This window comes from Haliotis rubra, unplaced genomic scaffold (assembly GCF_003918875.1).
Source record: "Haliotis rubra isolate DU_JTF1 unplaced genomic scaffold, ASM391887v1 Scf831, whole genome shotgun sequence".
Classification (NCBI taxonomy): Eukaryota; Metazoa; Mollusca; class Gastropoda; order Lepetellida; family Haliotidae; genus Haliotis; species Haliotis rubra.
Window position 1 is genome coordinate 99,960 of NW_025767559.1, and position 18,582 is coordinate 118,541.

At 39.5% G+C, this 18,582-nt stretch overlaps 1 protein-coding gene and 1 long non-coding RNA gene across 2 annotated transcripts; one reads left to right on the forward strand and one right to left on the reverse strand.

Annotated features, from left to right (window-relative positions):
• Nucleotides 1-103: 103 nt before the first annotated feature.
• Nucleotides 104-6,022, forward strand: LOC124262345. The gene is made up of 3 exons (XR_006894560.1): nucleotides 104-1,470; nucleotides 2,997-3,003; nucleotides 6,013-6,022. It is a non-coding gene; the product is annotated as an uncharacterized LOC124262345 (long non-coding RNA).
• Nucleotides 4,666-15,378, reverse strand: LOC124262343. Its single transcript, XM_046696834.1, has 5 exons — nucleotides 15,256-15,378; nucleotides 14,962-15,080; nucleotides 8,079-8,282; nucleotides 6,205-6,438; nucleotides 4,666-5,606 (listed from the first exon to the last, which is right to left on the reverse strand). Exons 2-5 carry the CDS (start codon nucleotides 15,008-15,010, stop codon nucleotides 5,347-5,349), a joined length of 747 nt encoding a protein of 248 aa, XP_046552790.1. The 5' UTR covers nucleotides 15,011-15,080; nucleotides 15,256-15,378; the 3' UTR covers nucleotides 4,666-5,346.
• Nucleotides 15,379-18,582: the final 3,204 nt, after the last annotated feature.

The following is an 18,582-nucleotide window of genomic DNA, read 5'->3' on the forward strand; positions in this document are numbered from 1 at the left end:
CATCGTTTTCCAATTGCTTAGATCGATGCTCATGCTGTTACTCACTGGATGGCCTGGTCCAGACTCGATTATTTACAGACCGCCGCCATATAGCTGGAATATTGCTGAGTGCGACGTAAAACTCAACTCACTGGATTATTGCCGAATGCGACGTTAAACAACAGACAAACAAACGACCTGTTTTATTTTGCATGATGATCTGAGCTGTTTATTTTTATACTTACAATATCTTTCAAGTAGTTGGTTTGTTGTTTTACACCTTACTCAGCAATATTCCAGGGATCAACATCCTGTGCATCGATCTTTACTGGTTTCTATATTTTAAGTAAGAAAGACATAAAAATGCTTCATACCATTATCTTGCATGGGTCACGCGCTTCGTGAGATGGCATCAGTGACTTAACCAATACTAAACAGTGGTTCCGAGACACTGGGTGTTCTTTTTGTGTCACATGGAGAATGATTACAAGATGTGTGCCTGACAATACGGTAGCTGGAGTCTTGGATTTGATGGGAAAGTGTATAGTCCATTATAAACCATCATTTGCTATTAAAATGAAATTGACTGGTACTATGTGCTACAGGATGGGGAACACCTATGAGTATCATATCGGAATAAAGTTAAGCATGAAGAAATATTGCGCTTTAAGTCACATGCATGCTAGGTATTAATACGAATGGCACTTTAGAATTATGTATATATGGATTGAAACTAAAATTTAACCATCAAACGTTCGTACGTTAACAATTGTATTCTAAAATGTACGAGGTTTACAACTTGATACAAGTCACTTCAAAGGTATTACAGAGGCAGTGCAAATTCAAAGGCTGTATAATGCAAAAAAGGTGTGATTATAGCAATAACGACAACATTCACCTCACTACTTCAATGTCAAAATTTGCAAGAAGCATTTCCTAGGCTGATTATCCAGGGTAAGACGATTCTCCACACAACTGCTGTTCTTTATGTAATTTGAGATGCAATGTCACATGTGAGTTTTCTCCCTTTATACACCTCAGAATAAGACACCAGATGATTCTCCAATCCTCTTGGTCAGAGGAGCCCATAGGGTTGTTAAGCATTGCAGTACCTTCCAGAACTTTGTCTAAATATAGCAGTTCTTTTTCATCATCAACCATTCAAGAAATTCTGAATAAGCAGCATGCATTATATAAGCGGATAAATGTGTGACAGTGCACAATTTATCATTATATTCTTCATGTTTGTATATTTTTTTGTATGAATGTATTTTGTACATATTTGCCACAAATTTCACTTTCATTTTGAAGAGTTGTAATATTGAAACGTCACTTCATATCATGGCTCCATCTGATTTATCGAACTTCGCAAAGATAATTAACATAAGCCATATACCATTGAAAGTGTCAACTTAAAACTCAATCCATTGTTTATTGCACCAGTAAATGTCTTAATGACCACCGTGCAGATGTCCAGGCCACAACTGTCAAGTAATTGACGTCAGCTATAAAAACTAATTTAACATCCAGACAAGGGTTGTAAAACAAACCGTAATTAAGCTGATGCAGTTATCCTGTCACGGTCACGTGACTACCCCTCAAAAACTCGTTTCGGCTTGTCCAATCAGTAACTGTTTGTAAAAATATCTGATCTATGTCAACCATCCAAAATCGTAATTACCCTATTATATGTTTTGGCCAATCGCAAGGAATTCCAACATTGATCAGTGATGTTTTCGGCTATAAATATTACATTTATATATGTTTTCTATGACGACAACTGAGGTATAATTGTGATTTGTGTTTAAATGATTTGTATGAATGATTACCGATTACGATTATTATATGATGTTAGGTTGAAAGATAGAAATGTTAAAATTGTTATATGTACAAGCTCTACCGTTTGAGATGCTAATTCCCAATCAAATTGTGTATATTAGATTATTGTTTGAATATGTTTTATGTATATGTATTTATGAATAACACACCTGACCTCACAATAAATGTTGAAACATCTCCTTGACTGATCATTGACTTAAGGAATTCTACATTCTATTTTAAGGATTTAAACTTGTTATCCTATAACGACCCGGGTAACAAATGTAAATATACAATGCAGAGGACATTTTTTGTGTGTGTGTGTGTGTGTGTGTGTGCGTGCGTGCGTGCGTGCGTGCGTGCGTGCGTGCGTGCGTGTGTGTGTGTGTGTGTGTGTGTCCGTGTGTTTGTAACATTTCGTTTTTACTCGAAGTCATAAAGAATATATCTAATAACACCCTTTAATTGTCAGGAACTAGTCAAGGTCGAGTTCAAAGTCGAGTTTATTGCAAATGTGATACGTTTCAAAGTTCATCAAGAAAAGCCCATACACTAATATTATTCGCAAAACAATTTGTAACAATATCCCAATGTTCGAAAGAGTCGCAAACATTTTTTTTTATTCACTATGTAACGATTTAGCCCAACTATTATGAACAATATGTTTATGACAGATCAATACAAACTTCAGCATAATTTCCTGACTTTAGAGGGAGAAAGCTTTCTATAATTACACAAGACAGTTAAAGTTGAAGTTAATATTAAATACTGACAAAATAGTACGTTCTCAAAAGATACATGTAAAATTAAACATACAAAATATATAACATACACATGTGAATATAATTATAAAAAATGGGTATATTCAACACATCAAGATATCTATATCAAAATAGTAGCTGCAAAGTCCCAAAACCAAAAACTGAAGTCTTATGATGTGGACAATATAGAATTTCCCTTAAAATACAAACATACAATACGTAGCCCTCTTATGATTAGTATGGGAATGTAAATACTTTGCAGCTGTCAAAAAGGACCAGCTTTTAAAATATTGCCTCAAACTGGAAAACATATGTTGAGCCCAACACAAGTACGAAATCTGATTACGTTTTGGCAAAACCAGGGCATTGAACGTATCCAGCGTTTTATAATATGTCTAAATTGGCGTCCGTGTAGGAAAGAGTTTCAGGATTGGTCAGAACAAACGTGAAGCTTCATCTTCATGAATGAAGAAGAAGAGGGTGTTTACAATTGGAGGTATTTTAAGAGAACTTAGCATGATAAAACGACCGAAGCCCAAATTCAGGTTTTGTAAAAAAGACGCAATATGTGTATAGTTTAGCAGCCATCAGTGTACACTGTCACCGCAATTTGGTGGAAAACCTATTTGTCATGGACATAAAAACCTCCAGCTCCCTGTAGGGTTCAAGCACATTGATCAAATCAAGAAAGACACATTTGTTGTTCTCTACTATACGTGAATTGTTTTGAATTTTGAACTTTACTTTGAAGAAAAATACTGGGTAATTAGTTATCAGAAAGAGATTTCAGGATACATGTGTGGATGCAGGATTGGATAGGACTTTACACGTGACAGTAGAGGAGAAGATGTTTGCGATGAATGACTCACTGCAAACCACGGATAAATTTATACAGTGAAACCTGCCAATACCGGCACCTGTCTAATCCGGAACACTGCCAAAACAGGCATAAAATTTTGGTCCCGCCATTTTACAACGATATTATGATCATTAAAACATTGTCTAATCCGGCACCTGTCTATCGACTTTCCGGTCCCAACAAGCAATTTTAACTGGGCATGGGTATGAGCAGTCCAATGAAGGTCCCATAATCCAATACACTAATTAATCCTCTTGTCACGCTAGATAATCAGGAAGTAGTGATTGCGCGGTGAATCAAACGCTCTAAGCCGGCATGGGTAGGAGCAGTCCAATCAGGGTCCCTTCATCCAATAAACTCCTCTCGGCACGCTAGATAATCAGGAATAAAGAGATTGGCGGGTGTAAATGGCAGCCATGTTCGAAAATGATCGTCAGTGTCTAATCCGGCATCCTGCCTAAACCGGCATTTTATTTCGGTCCCGCGGGGTGCCGGTTTAGACAGGTTTCACTGTACAGTATACATTGTTCTTAATTTATCATTAAACCTTGCTTCATTACCCAGACTCTCTCAATTAGGTTACTAAAATAACTGTCCGTTGAATAGACATCTCCGTTACTTGTTGGGGTCCTAATCGCCGCCAACTCAGACATCAAGACACCTGGCAGTTACGTTTCCCTGACCGATACCGTTGGAACCTGTGTTGGTTCTTTTTTATATCATAACGATAACTGCCAATGAGACGGTACTATCACTCAAAATGTTAAAAATGAATGTTTCTATTAGCGGCAGTGAACGGTAACTCATTGTGGCAGTGTCTACGGTAACGCACAAAAGTTGTCCTATCCGGATCGCTTTACAATCCGGGCAAATGAGTCGGTCCCAGACTAGTCCGTAATAGACAGATTCCACTGTATACCATTTGAGAAGCTGACTTGATATAAAATCTAAAGACGTATTAAGGCATATAAAAGACAAGCTGTTAGAACACCAATTTGTAACATAAAAAATCACTGCTAAAAAACAACACATTTACAACAAATACATACTAAGTGGACTATCAAAAAAGAAGAAACGAAACATTTCTTGGTGACGTTAATGATGCATTGTTCATGGCTTATTCAAGAAGAAGTAATATCCCCTGAAGGATACATATTTTTATGAGTAAGTGAGTTTAGTTTTACGCCGCATTTTAGCAATATCCCAGCGATATCATGGAGGGGGACACCAGAAATGGGCTTCACACATTGTACCCTTGTGGGGAATCGAACCCAGGTCTTTAGTGTAGTGAACAAACGCTTTAACCACTAGCCTACCCCTCCGCCCCAATACTCGTATACATGAATTCCAAACTTCAAAAGAGGAAGCAGATGACACTGCCTCACTTCATATAATGTGAGTCACTGTGAGGAGTTGACAGGTACTCTAACCCTGTGATTAGCCATTGGTTAACACGATATTGTTATTGCAGATTATGCACAATCATAAAACAATAGCACTCTGAGGTTAAACATATGATCGGGGACTATTTACAACAGTGTGGTGACAGAAGATCTTGAACCCATGAACATTCAGGTTAGAATTTGTCTTCAGTACACATGCTTGTCATAATAGGCGACTAACAGGATCGGGAGGTCAGGCTCGGAGACCTGGTTGACACATGTCATCGTATCCCAGTTGCGTACATCGATGAGCAACACTGGCAACTTTAATTTTGAGTGCAAGTTCGGTTCACTTAAATTGACAATTAGTGCATCACATAGTTTGACGGAAATTGAATAAAGCAGTGACCGAAATGTTGTTTAGCATATTTGTCACGTGATGGTAATGGTGTGCTAAAGTCTGGTACCAAAATACCTCTGAGACAGTCAAAACGTTTTCGCCTAGACGCGTTAGTTAACTCAATGTGCCACAATTGTGGCTCTGGTACTAATTGAAATGGTGTGTCAGGTCACAGGTGATGTTGCTCGAACACGTCTCAATGGTGTACTTGGTCCATCCCACCGCGGATACTCCACCAGTTGGGTTTGCTGTGAGGAAGCAGTTGGGAGCAGCTGTTGGGTGGTAACTGAAACTCAGGCAAGGCTGGGACAAGTGACAGCGGAGACCACAGTCATTGGCGGAAGCAGTCGTGAGAGACGTCATCGATGATGCCGCTTGGTAGTTGTGTAGTTTCCGGTACTTTGCTCCTAAGGTAAAAAATCAACAAAAGGTACTTAATAATGAACAATCAAAAAGGGTGAGCAGTTTCGGTCGATGACATCGGTATTGCAACCTTCATTTTACTTTCTGATTGCTTTACAGACCGCCTCCATGTAGATGGAATATTGATGAGTGCGGCGCTAAACAAACTTTCTGAATGTACATGTTCTGCCAGTTAGAACAGGGGTTTACTTAATCACTGAATTACATTTATATGCTTAAATGTTACAACACACGGATAATTAAACAAGTACTAAAAATGTAAATCATCTTAATAAATGAATGAATAAGGCAGTTCGGCAGTCAGTTGTTTGATTCTTGTGATCGTGCCACAACGACTCCGGACACTGGCCTAGATTTTCGAAGCTCTCTTGGCGCTAATATTGTCGTAAGTGCCATACATTAACATTGACGATCTTAGTGCTAAGAGGGCTTCGGACAGCTAGGACACTATATATAAAAGCAATTTATGGTTTGTCTGGTGCAAACTTGAAACTCTGTCACAAGTCTTAGATATTCCTTATTGTTAAACAATAATCAACAACAATGAAAAAATAACATCCTAAATGGAGGTTCTTAAATTACCGCTTCGGTGTTGTGGAGTTCCTTCAACCGCTACCTCATTTAAGGCTAAATATCCAGTGATGTTTCTCCAGACCTTCACGAATCTGACTGGTAGTTGGTGGGAACAGTTGAACGTGACAGTTTCTCCTGCTCCAATGTCTTTTGGGCACTGGCCGCAAACAAAGATTTCCGCATCCGGACACTGGCTGTTATCATCGATGGAAACACCCACGAAGGCACCCCTCAGGTAATACCCTGTTTATAATATTATAATACAATATTTACAGGGTATTTCTTTCAGTATCAATAACTTGTCTTGTTTCAAATATTTCCAATAAAAACTGATACTATAGTACTATATGTAATAATTACATTTTTATTACTGGCAAAGGGCCTATTTGCTTTTCTATCAGATGCTCATAACTACCCATTTTTAACCTTAAATAAACCACTAGGGAAAGTCATGTCCATTGTTCTTGGAAGTGTTTTATCAGCATAACTGAATAACTGCCCTAGGGCAATTATTTCTATTTAAAAAGAATAAAATTGTAGACATTTTCATAATCTTTATCATGCCTAATACATTACACTCGTATTAAATATGTATGCCCTCGTGGTGTAAGCCCTTTAATCACCCTCACTGCTGTAGTCATGTAAATAGATTCTGCTCGGGCTAAAGCCCTCGCAAAGTTTATTTAAATAACCACCTTGTAAGGGTGAACAACCTATATGTAATCCTTTCGCAGTAAAGCATGCGTGTAAATGTTTCCGTATTTGTAAAAGATTCTGCCAGGGCACGAACAAGATCGTTTGGGTTACAGTTTCCGAAAGGAAGGAATAACCTTGAGTCTAATTCCAATGAAAGAAATTACGAGAAATAAATAAAACCTATCTATATGCTGTCTGTCTGGTGCCATTTTCCTGTTCATAGAAACAAAATATTCTCTTATTGGAGAACAGGACAACAGTCATGACTGGCCAAGGACTAGTCGTCCGGCTGTGACAACCAGATTCGGTCAGCGCGATACCCACGTTGAAAGCCATGTATGTTGTTATTTACGTTAAGATACATGCCTTTTTACTGCTGACTTACAACTACTAAGGTATGGATTCTCCAAGAAGGTATAAATTACAGACTTACACAAGGTATCAACTACACCATGTTAATGTGATGGCCAGATGATGTTAGTGTTACGGTTAATAACTTGCCATGACAAAAGGTTTAAAAATCTCCTTTGAACCAGCAAAATATAACACAGTCGAGTCTAAAATATGCAATAATATATTGAGCAAACAATGAGCAATGAATCACAATACAGAGTACAATGCAATTGAGTCACAAATCTAAACTCATGGGTCACATATAAAATATTAACTCACCAGAGTCGTGGTAACCACAGTGAGATCAGATATTCTAAATGGAGCTTGTTTACAAATGAGAGCAGTCAGGCACGAAGTGTCAGGGTCAGACGATGGCGATGTGACAAAGGACGAAGGCAAACAACGGGCAACTCCGTGTGTTAGTCCGTGTGTCAGTCCTTGCGTGCACACCACACAACAGCCAGCCTTTATATAAACTGACACAGATTCTCTAACTTTCCAGCAAAGCATGGCTGTATCATTAACCACTTAGATCTTTCTCGAAACGTGTTGAACATGCGACATGACGATGTCAACACATAAACATCCGGTCAAGGGAGGTAACTCTTGAGCACTATCATGAAGGCGTGCCGCTAAAATAGTGTTGCCATTGAACATATATGACTCGAAATGTGACCCACAACCAACACTCAAAACTTTAAACACTGTGACTCATAACTACCATCACCCAACCAATGCTACTACAAACCACCAAAAAAACACTCTCGTAACATTAGTAATCACAAAATACCCACCTGTGCTGTAGACTACGTCGCTTGTGACTGAGATGTTATGGACTGTATAGAATCCAAGAAGATCTCCTTGCCAGAAGGGGAAGGGCATAAGTCCAGTATAAGCGTCCTGGTTGGCAGTATGTCCATCATTCACATAAACTGTCAAACCACTTCCGTCACTGAGTTTACTTGGCTTGCTCAACATAATATTCTCTGCCGTAATATCTGTTAATGCAGAAAATATGGTAACTCGTTAAAACTTTCTACAAATCGTCAACACTTTACGTTGATAACAGCTTTGCAAAGATTTGACAGTTGAGCTTACCCGTGTGGACAGATTGTATTTCTAATTTCCCCTTGAAATGCGGAGTAGTGGGACGACAATGTTGTATAGGGCCTGTAAGTCTCGCGAGACACTACGTACGGTACTAAGCTGCTTCCCAGCTTCCTTTGCGCTAGCCAACTTGCATGCGAGACGTGGCCCATTTTACTTCCGGTACCAGATATCCGTTGACAAGCGAGCGTACATTCAAGAACCAGTTCTGGTCCCAAATTGCGCCACCGCCAAATATGACTTTACTAGACCGGACCAAGCGTGCAACCATGCAAATGGCTGTCACAGTTGTTGACAGTCGCAACAGTTGGCTTTAGCTGAAGATGGTTAGACCGACAATTTGTTATTCCTGCAAGGATTATCGTTCCTTTCTGTCAACTGACAACCATGAGTCCATTCGAAAAGGTATGAAACCGTGTTTGTCACCGGAAGTACTAATGTATCGCACAGATCGATGCTCATGCTGTTGATCGCTGGATTGTCTTGTCCAGACCCGATTATTTACAGATCAACGCCTAAAAGCTGGAATATTGCTTAGTGCGGTGTAAATCTAAACTCACTCACTAATGCTTGATAAAACGTAGTATTGTTTGTAGGGTCATGAATGAAAGTTTAAATTACAATCAACGCCTTCTTTCACAGTAGTAGGGCGTGCTTTATAGCATTCGCATAATAAATGATATCGCCATGCCAGCATGTGTGTTGAACAGGACTACTGAACAGAACATTCACATCCTGCTTGACCCAGCCATCGTCTATGCATATAGCATGTTATTATATTGTTCTGTCCTGAATGGTATCATTATTAGAACGCCCATTGTCCATTGTATAAATGTATGAATGAATGAATATTGCTGCATCAGCAAATTCACCAAAAGATATAAGATCAATATCTTTTGAAAATGATAAAAGCTTGTGGCTTTGAGTTTGTGAAAAAGTTGTTTTAAAGTAGAAAAATTAAATTGTTTGTTTTAACAATGTTGTTGCCACATAGTCTAACAGTATATGTTTCCTGGTAGGCTGACTCTAACATAGAATACACATTGGAGCATCATCGCACTTTTAAAGAAAGAATGGGTAAAATGAAAATAGCCTATCGGCAACGTATTAAGACATCCTCATCTCTACGACTACGTGTACTGATATGGTTAACACTATGAGGTGAGGTGAAATTCCGTTTTACGTCGTGCTTGAGAATATTTCGCTTTTATGACGACGTGCATGCGTGTGTATGTGTATGTGCGGCTGCTTGTACTAGACCAGACTTAAGCTGGTTTTATAGTGCTAGCCCACTGATATACCATGCCGCAGTGAAGCATGAATACCCCACACATTATACTGACTCCAAGCCGACCAGTCCTTGTTGTACCCATTAATGCCGAGCGCCAGACAGGGACCAACAAGTACCATATTTTAACGTCTTTTGTTATGACGCGGTCGGGGATCGAACCCGAAACCTTCAGCTCTCCGGGCGGACGCTCTAACCACTACACCACGGAGGCGGTCCTTAACACTATGATCGGTGGTATATCATAAAGCTTGTTTATAGGTTGTATTTCCCATTTTGATCGCTATCAGTGATTAATATACTCCCGTCCAAAAGAAACTTGATACCTGACAAAGTACTGACTGTGTGCAGAATTTCAGTCCCATGTCACTAAAACCTATTGTAATATGAACATAAATCTATTGAGAAGCACATCACAAAATTTACAGAAGGTGTGAAATTTGACATTTACATAGCCAAAAGATAAAGACTTTACACTTTCATAGACTTTCAGAGTGGTCCAAAAGCTTTGCCAATAACGGATGTGTCCTCCTTGGGCCTGGATGCATGCAAACACACACTTGCGCATTGATGACGTTGTTGGGTATTTTCTGCCACTCCTCCCTCAGCGCTTGGATCAACTGCCGACGTGGTTGTGGAGGTGGTTGTTGTTGTCTGATACGGTGGTACCAGAGGTGTTCGATTGGTGACATATCAGGAGACATTGGGGGCCAGGGTAGAACGTTGAGGTTGTTGCGATTAAGAAAGTCCTGTACAACTCGGGCAACATGTGGCCTGGCGTTGTCATACATACATACGTACGTACGTACCTACCTACCTACGTACCTACCTACCTACCTACCTACCTACCTACCTACCTACCTACATACCTACCTACCTACCTACCTACATACATACATACATACATACATACATACATACATACATACATACACCTACATACATACATACATACATACATACATACATACATACATACATACATACATACATACATACATACATACATACATACATACATACATACATACATATAGCGCTAGTTTCTGGCATCTGCCACTCAAAAGCGCTGGAAATGAGTCTGGAACGACATTGGTCAAGTTCGGTAGGCAGCACTGAACAAATGAGTTTTCAGTTGTAACTTAAATGCTGGTAGATTCTCTTGCGATCTCAGGTGCATAGGTAGACTGTTCCACATTACTGGACCAGCTTTTGCGAATGAACGGTCGCCAAATGTCTTTGTTCGTGTGGTTGGTACCTCCAAGAAATACTGGGAACCAGACCGTAAGGATCTGGGAGGGTAGTGTCTTTTAAGAAGATTTGAAAGGTAGCTGGGGCCAAGTCCATCCACACACTTGAACAGTAACAACAGTATTTTGTACTGGATCCTGTATCTGACTGGCAACCAGTGTAGACGGTGGAGTACAGGGGTGATGTGATCGTATTTCTGGTGACGGGTTATCACCCTCGCTGCAGTGTTCTGCACACGCTGAAGCTTGCCAAGTAGATGATCAGATGTTCCAAACAGCAGCGAGTTGCAGTAATCAAGTTTCGACGTGATGAAGGCTTGGATAAGAGCTGAGGTGGTCTTGACATCGAGATACCTCCTGATCATGCTGATATTGTGAATATGGAAGTACGCACGCTTGCAGACGCTATTGATATGCGTTTCCATGTTCAGGCACGAGTCGAATATCACACCCAGATTCCGGGCTTCCTTGCTTACAGAGATCGCACAATCACCAATGCAGAACTCTGGAAGGGAGAGAGAATTTTTACTTCGTTTGGAACAGAATACTAGAAGCTCTGTTTCATGATGGAAGAGAGTCCCTCGCTGCTGTTGCTGCAGGAACGGGAGAACTATCTGCCTCAAAACGTGGTTGATGTGGCGTTGACCAGCCAGTGTCTCGTCAAACACAACAAGTCTATTGGTCCGGTCTCCAAAAAATAATCCCCAGATCATTACACCCCCTGCGCAAAAAGGCTCCGTCTCCTGAATGCAACAAGGAGCCATTCGTTCGCCCAGTCTCCGGTAAACTCGAGTCCTTCCGTCAACATTGAACAGAGAAAACCTGCTCTCATCTGAAAGAGTACCCTTTGCCAGTCACGTCTCTGCCAGCGTCGTACGTGACGTGCCAACTGTAATCTTTGCTGGCGATGTCAAGGTGTCAGGAAAGTTCCTCTGTACGGTCTGTAGTTCCTAATGCCGTAGGCACGGACACGTCAGGCCACTGTATGTCGACTGAGGTGGCGACCCAATGCCGTTGACGTTGCCGTCAGGAAGCGGTTACGTAGGTGGAGATTACGGATGTATTGGTTTTCCTGTGCCGTTGTGATGCGGGGTCTCCCTGGTCTGGGCCGGTCTCTCGTCTGGCCAGTCTGCTGGAACCGCTGGATGAGGTTGATATAGCCGTGGTAGGGCAACCAAAGGTTCTCGCAACGTGACCACGAGAAGCCCCCATTTGGATGGTACCGATGGCTCGTTCATGCTGTTCTGCTGTCAGTCTCGGCATTCTTGCTGTGGTTTTCAAATGACACTGATGAGACAGAGGGTAATATGGGGGCATTTTATACCAAGAATTGCACGTGCGGTTCGTGCAACTGCGAGAAAACTGATTTTACAAGAACCGCGCCTGTGAACCATGCTTTGGAACTGTTGCGTTCCCGCTATACAATTTCAAGCCTCTATGAACACGGGAGAACTCGGGACATAGTATTTTGCAATGTTTGAAAGGTCACACTTTCTTTAGAGCGAAAATAACTGGGTCAAGTTTCTTTTGGACGTGAGTATATATTGCCTAATAGGTATATTCTCATCACTGTCAAATTTCTTCTCGTCACGATAGTGCTGAAATATGTGACGTCATGTATTTACTCACTCAGCCAATACTCGTCCCTAGTATGGTAATCTACCTTCCGTTGTTGGTGACTATAACCCGGTTTTGATATTGCATTTTATCATACAATGGATAGTGTTCTCGGCAAGATAAAGCCAACGGATATTTTCGGTATCCGTTGAGGTCATATACGGATATCGATGCAAATTAGAGAGGTCATATGCAAATTTCAGGGACTACTTTCACAGTGTAAACAAACATGGCGTCAAGGGTCGGCGGTCGTGTCCGGATTGACGGCCGTGGTTACGGTACTGTCAGTGCTTTGATCCCAGAAAATTCATGCCTGGTTATGATAGATGGAATAGATTATAAAGCGAAGATAGAAATTCATAGGCTTACGAAGATACCAACATCAGTTCCCCGGCCGACTGTCAGTGTTAGCAAGAGAACGGCATAGGTGCACAATGTCACGCGAACATTAAAGTGTATTTTGTTGTTCGAAAGGTTAATTGAAGGTTTCTGAAGTTCCACGCGAGTTTGTTGTTATTTTTCAAACGTAAGCTAAGATTTGTTGACAACAATACGTGCTTTAGCATAAAGTTTACTGGGAACTAGATGACCTACCGCAGTCAACTGCGTGATCAGGAAAAAATTTATGTCACCGGGCTTGTGACGTAACGTATTTCTCCGCACATATTTGTGACGTCATATACATTCCACAAAGTTTAGTTTCATGATTTGTAGCGTTTCAAATCGCATTTTTTTAAATTATAAAGCAAAAATGACATTGTATGATAAATAGTTATCATCACACTCGTGTGTTTTGGGATGGTTAATATCCTGCATTAGGAATAAACACTATGTATTTAGCTCGCCAAGGCTCGCTAAATACAATGATTATTCCTAATGCAGGATATTATCCATCCCAAAACACACTCGCGTGATAACCTATATTTATCATGCAATGGATAGTGTTCACAGGAGGATAAAGCCAACGGATATTTTCGATATCTGTTGGGGTCATATACGGATATCGATGCAAATTAGAGAGGTCATATGCAAATTTTAGGGACTACTTTCATAGTATAAACAAACATGGCGTCAATGGTCGGCGGTCGTGTCGGGATTGACGGCCGTGGTAACAGTGCTTTGATCCCAGAAAAGTCATGCATGGTTATGATTGATAGAGTAGATTTCAAAGCGAAGATAGAAATTCATAGGTTTACGAAGATACCAATATCAGTTCCCCGACCGATTGTTAGTGTTAGCGAGAGAATAGCACTAGGAATCCAGGTGCACAACGTTACGCGAACATTAAAGTGTATTTGCTGTTCAAAAGGTTAACTGAAGGTTTCTGAAGCTCCACGCGAGTTTTTTTTTTTTTTTTTCAAACGTAAGCTAAGATTTGTCGGCAACAATATACCTGCTTTAACATAAAAAACTGACTAGGAACTATATGACGTAACGCAATCAAATGAGTGATCAGTAGAAAATTGCGTCACCGAGCTTGTGACGTCACGTATTACTACGCATATATTTGTGACGTCATAGATATGAGGGCACATTCCACGAAGTTTATTTTCATGATTTGTGGCAAATGAAATCGCATTTTTAAAAATTGTAAAGTAAGAATGACATTGTATGATAACTAGGTTATCAAACACGTGTATTTTGGGATGGTTAATATGCTGCTTTGGGAATAAACACTATGTATTTAGATCGCCACTCGCTAAATACATCCCAAAACACACTCGCGTGATAGCCTATATGTCTTGTATTGTAATAAAAAATGTAATGCTTACATGCTAGTTTAAACATTCTATCTGTGATAAATAGTTGTTTTACTGTCCTTTGTTGACAGATTTTACAATACAAATTATATTCCTTATTAAAGTATATATTGTTATAGTCACAATACGGCTGCAATATTGCCGATGTGACTCTAAATCTTAACTCACTCACTCACCCAATACTCCCTCACTCATTCGATCACTCTCTCACTCGATCACTGACTCAGTCTACACAGTTGTAACCGATGGGCACTACCGGTGTTGCCAACTTTACTACATAATACTGGGGTACGTATGTAACAAATGACTAGATGAAACAGTGTAGAACATATTTTTATGACTTTTCAGATTTGAGTTCAAGTTTAACAACAGTGAACATTTTGTTTACTATTTCAAACAGGTAACTTTGCAAACGAATCAAACAACGTACTAACATAGTAGTGTTTAGCAGTGTTTATTAGGTATAAAAAGGATACATGGTTAAATAAAGAAATATGAAAATCATATATACCATATCCTGAGGAGCGGCTGGTTAGCCTAATGGGTAAAGTGTCCGCCCCTCATGCTAAAGGTCTGGGCCTGATTCACCACAATCATTGGTACAATGTAGTTGGAATATTGGCGCAAAACCATACTCACGCACACGTTCACTTACCTGGTACAAGAAAGAAGCAAATTCCAGCAAGAAGGGGATTCAACAGCATCCTTTGGTTTACTTAGAGAAGGCCTAGAGTGGATGTGGATTGACGTCTTCACCTTATGTAGCTTCAGCTTCTGTGAATTCAGCAACGAATGCCTCAGTTCAAGGGTAAGCAAAGACAAAGAACAGATGCTGTCAATATCGGTTTCACAGGATGCCTTACGTCAGAAAAAATTATGGCAATCTCCAACAATTAAACATCCAAGTGAAATACTAAAATTACACGCGACGTATTTATAATTGGCTTACAAAGAACAACTCTGTTGGGGCGTGGCCAAAAACTGTCGCAGCTAGGATGCCGTATTTTGCTTGGTTGCTGCAAAGATGCACTATCATCTTTCGATGCTTAGCAGCTATACGGATTGGACAGAAACGGGAAGAAGAGGCTCATGCATCAATAAGAGCAATTTGAATTGCATCTGTTTCTATTAACAGTAACACCATTGCATGCATTGTTCAGTATGTGAGACGATCATTTACTATCACATCATGAATAGTCTAAATAACAATTAACATCTGTGACGGTCCAAATCCATTTGTGGTCCAAATCCAGTTTCAGTGCCATAAACAACTACTACTGTCGGTTCGATTCTACACAATGGATGTCTTTGAAAGATTAGTCCCAACTGTAGACAATGGAAGATATCTCAGTTCCCGCAATATATTATGTTCACAATTATGACACGGAGTAGACTACAACAGAGTTCTAGTGCGATTAATATATTCCAGGCGGAAGCCGAAAGGATCACCAGAACGGAGAAGTCTTTAAACTAAATTGGTTAATCCGTTGTTGTTCTCATTAAGTATGTCCTAAAGTACACAAATGTGCAAAGGTAGCATGGACAGTGGACTTGTCCTCTTTTATACGTGACAAATTATCTCAAATCTCTCGACCTCTTTTCAATGTTTGCATGACATTCCTGGCAAACCTTCCATGTACAGTTGATTATTGATTATTCACCACCCTGGACTTAATATCGCATGCTGAATAGTATACATGTATGGTATGTTTCATGAAAGACATAGATCCTTCCTAACCTGCAAGTTGTAAGTGAAAAAATGGTCGAATTAATAGATTGTCCATTTCATTTGTCATTCTCTGTCTGTTGTCAGTGTGTGTACAACGTCCACGTCAACGTATGTACAACGTAAAATGCTGGTCTGTTACAAGTGTCAGAGGATTAAAGAGATACTTGTATGTGTTGCAATAAATAAATAAAATAAATAAATAAATAAATACATACATAAATACATAAATAAATACATAAATAAATAAACTACACCAATAAATAAATAAATAAATAAATAAATAAATAAATAAATAAATAAATAAATAAATAAATAAATAAATAAATAAATAAATAAATAAATAAACTTGCACAGAACGATCTTAGCGCTACAATTATTGTAAATCATTCAGATCGCGATCTTAGGCTTCGGTTCCAATCGCCCACCACTTGCACAAAGCAATTGTAGGCTAACATCATTGTAAGGAGCTAAGATCATATTAGTCATTTTAGAAATGACATTCAAATTAGTGTTTGTTTCACGCAAATAATCAGCTTTACGTTTTGTTCGCCTCGACACTTCAACAACACGGAGAATGCACAACCGATTTAACGTCGGATACATTAAAAATTGTTATTTACTGTAGTGAAACACATAACTATCGAGTCGATATCACAAAGTACTATTCCCACCTGATTCAATGTTGGAATAGGTTTGAAACAACATACCTTCTTGATAATCAAGGAAAGGATAATAGCGAATGGTGTCCGCGTGCGATTAACAATGGCCGTGACCTTTCATTAACCCAAGAGCAGATAATTTTACTTTATACGCAAGATGGGAGTGGTTTCTCTTGGCATATGCCGTTGCCTGTACAGTCTGTCATGCCCAATTGCAGAGCTCAACATACTGATATTTCTCTTTCGGACATGGAATGATTTTGTCTTAGTTTACCATTAAAGTAATCTACAATTAGATACAAGTAAACGTGCAAAATCAAGTTTCTTTCTCAACCATAAATGTAGATTTGATTATGCAATTTAAATATATACCAGTAGTGATCAAATAGGGATATACACATGATGAGGCATTAAAAATATGTTTCAAAAAGAATTTCACTTTCAGAAAAATATTTAATTATCGCAATAGGGTTAAATTATTAATATACTGTGAATGCGCATTAAATAACTACTCTCTTGAAATATTCATTAATACACGCATTTCCCCTGCCATGCATTCTTTACAACACTTCTGTAGCCATTATTTTATTGTATTTTATTCTAGGATATATTTAGGATTTTGACATTCATTCACTGATAAACAAACTCAATGATGAGCTTTAAATATACTACCCATCAAAAGTTTAGACTCACTAGTGTAAAAGTAGCCACTTACTTCAGTCAACTGTTCAAAATAGATTTTTGCAAAATATAATGCATGATCCTCGTACTGTTCATCTGCATAAGGTTTGCAGTTGGTTCCCCCAAGTTATTTGAGAGATTCATCTTCCATGTAACTATATGTATATATATAACATATAGTGAGTGCTATAAGTGAGTCTAAACTTTTGATGGGTAGTATATGTCAGGTGAGGGAGAGCATCTCAACTCATAGGGAAGAAAGTTCCAAAGTACAGCTTGCGCATTCTGAAAGGTTCTGGCACCAAATGATTTTAACACAAAGGAGGAACTAATCAGAAGAGCGTGGGCTTCGCGTAGGCTTCGCGTAGGCTGGTAGACAGATGTTCAAGTTTGTAGGTATAGAGGAGATGTGTTGTGAACACCCTGGTAAGATGATAAGTCGTAACCAAGAACTATGTAATAAAAGACAAACTGAACACATATAACTAATAGTATAAAGAAATCAGGAAGGACCACTGCACTTGCAAACACCTGTTGGTAATGGACACATTAACATTTCTAACAAAACCTGGCATCCCCATGATAACTGGTGAATCATGCTTCCATTTGTAAAAGACTAACACAGACCAATACCAATTTAATTCTAAATTTGCAGGATTGATATTTTAAGATAGTCTTTTATCGTATCATGTTTGCAATCTACTCTATTCTCAGACTGAGAAGGACCGCCTCTATGGTGTAGTGGTTAGAGCGTCCGCCCGGAGAGCGGAAGGTCGCGGGTTCGATCCCCGACCGCGTCATACCAAAAGACGTTAAAATATGGTACTTGTTGGTCCCTGCCTGGCACTCGGCATTAATGGGTACAACAAGGACTGGTCGACTCGGAGTCAGTATAATGTGTCAGAGTGGGGTATTCATGCTTCACTGCGGCATGGTGTCTCAGTGGGCTAGCACTATGAAACCAGCTTCAGTCTAGGCTAGTTCAAGCAGCCGCACATACACATTCACACGCATGCACGTCGTCATATCAGCGACATATTCTCATGAACGACGTAAAACCAAATTTCACCTCACCTCACCTCAGACTGAGAAGAGAGATTTTATAATAATGCTACTGTCCATTTAAATTCACGCGACAAAGTGTTCCAGTAACATAATTTATGAGAGCAATTTGTGGCTGTGCATAATTAAATTTGACAGGTTATGT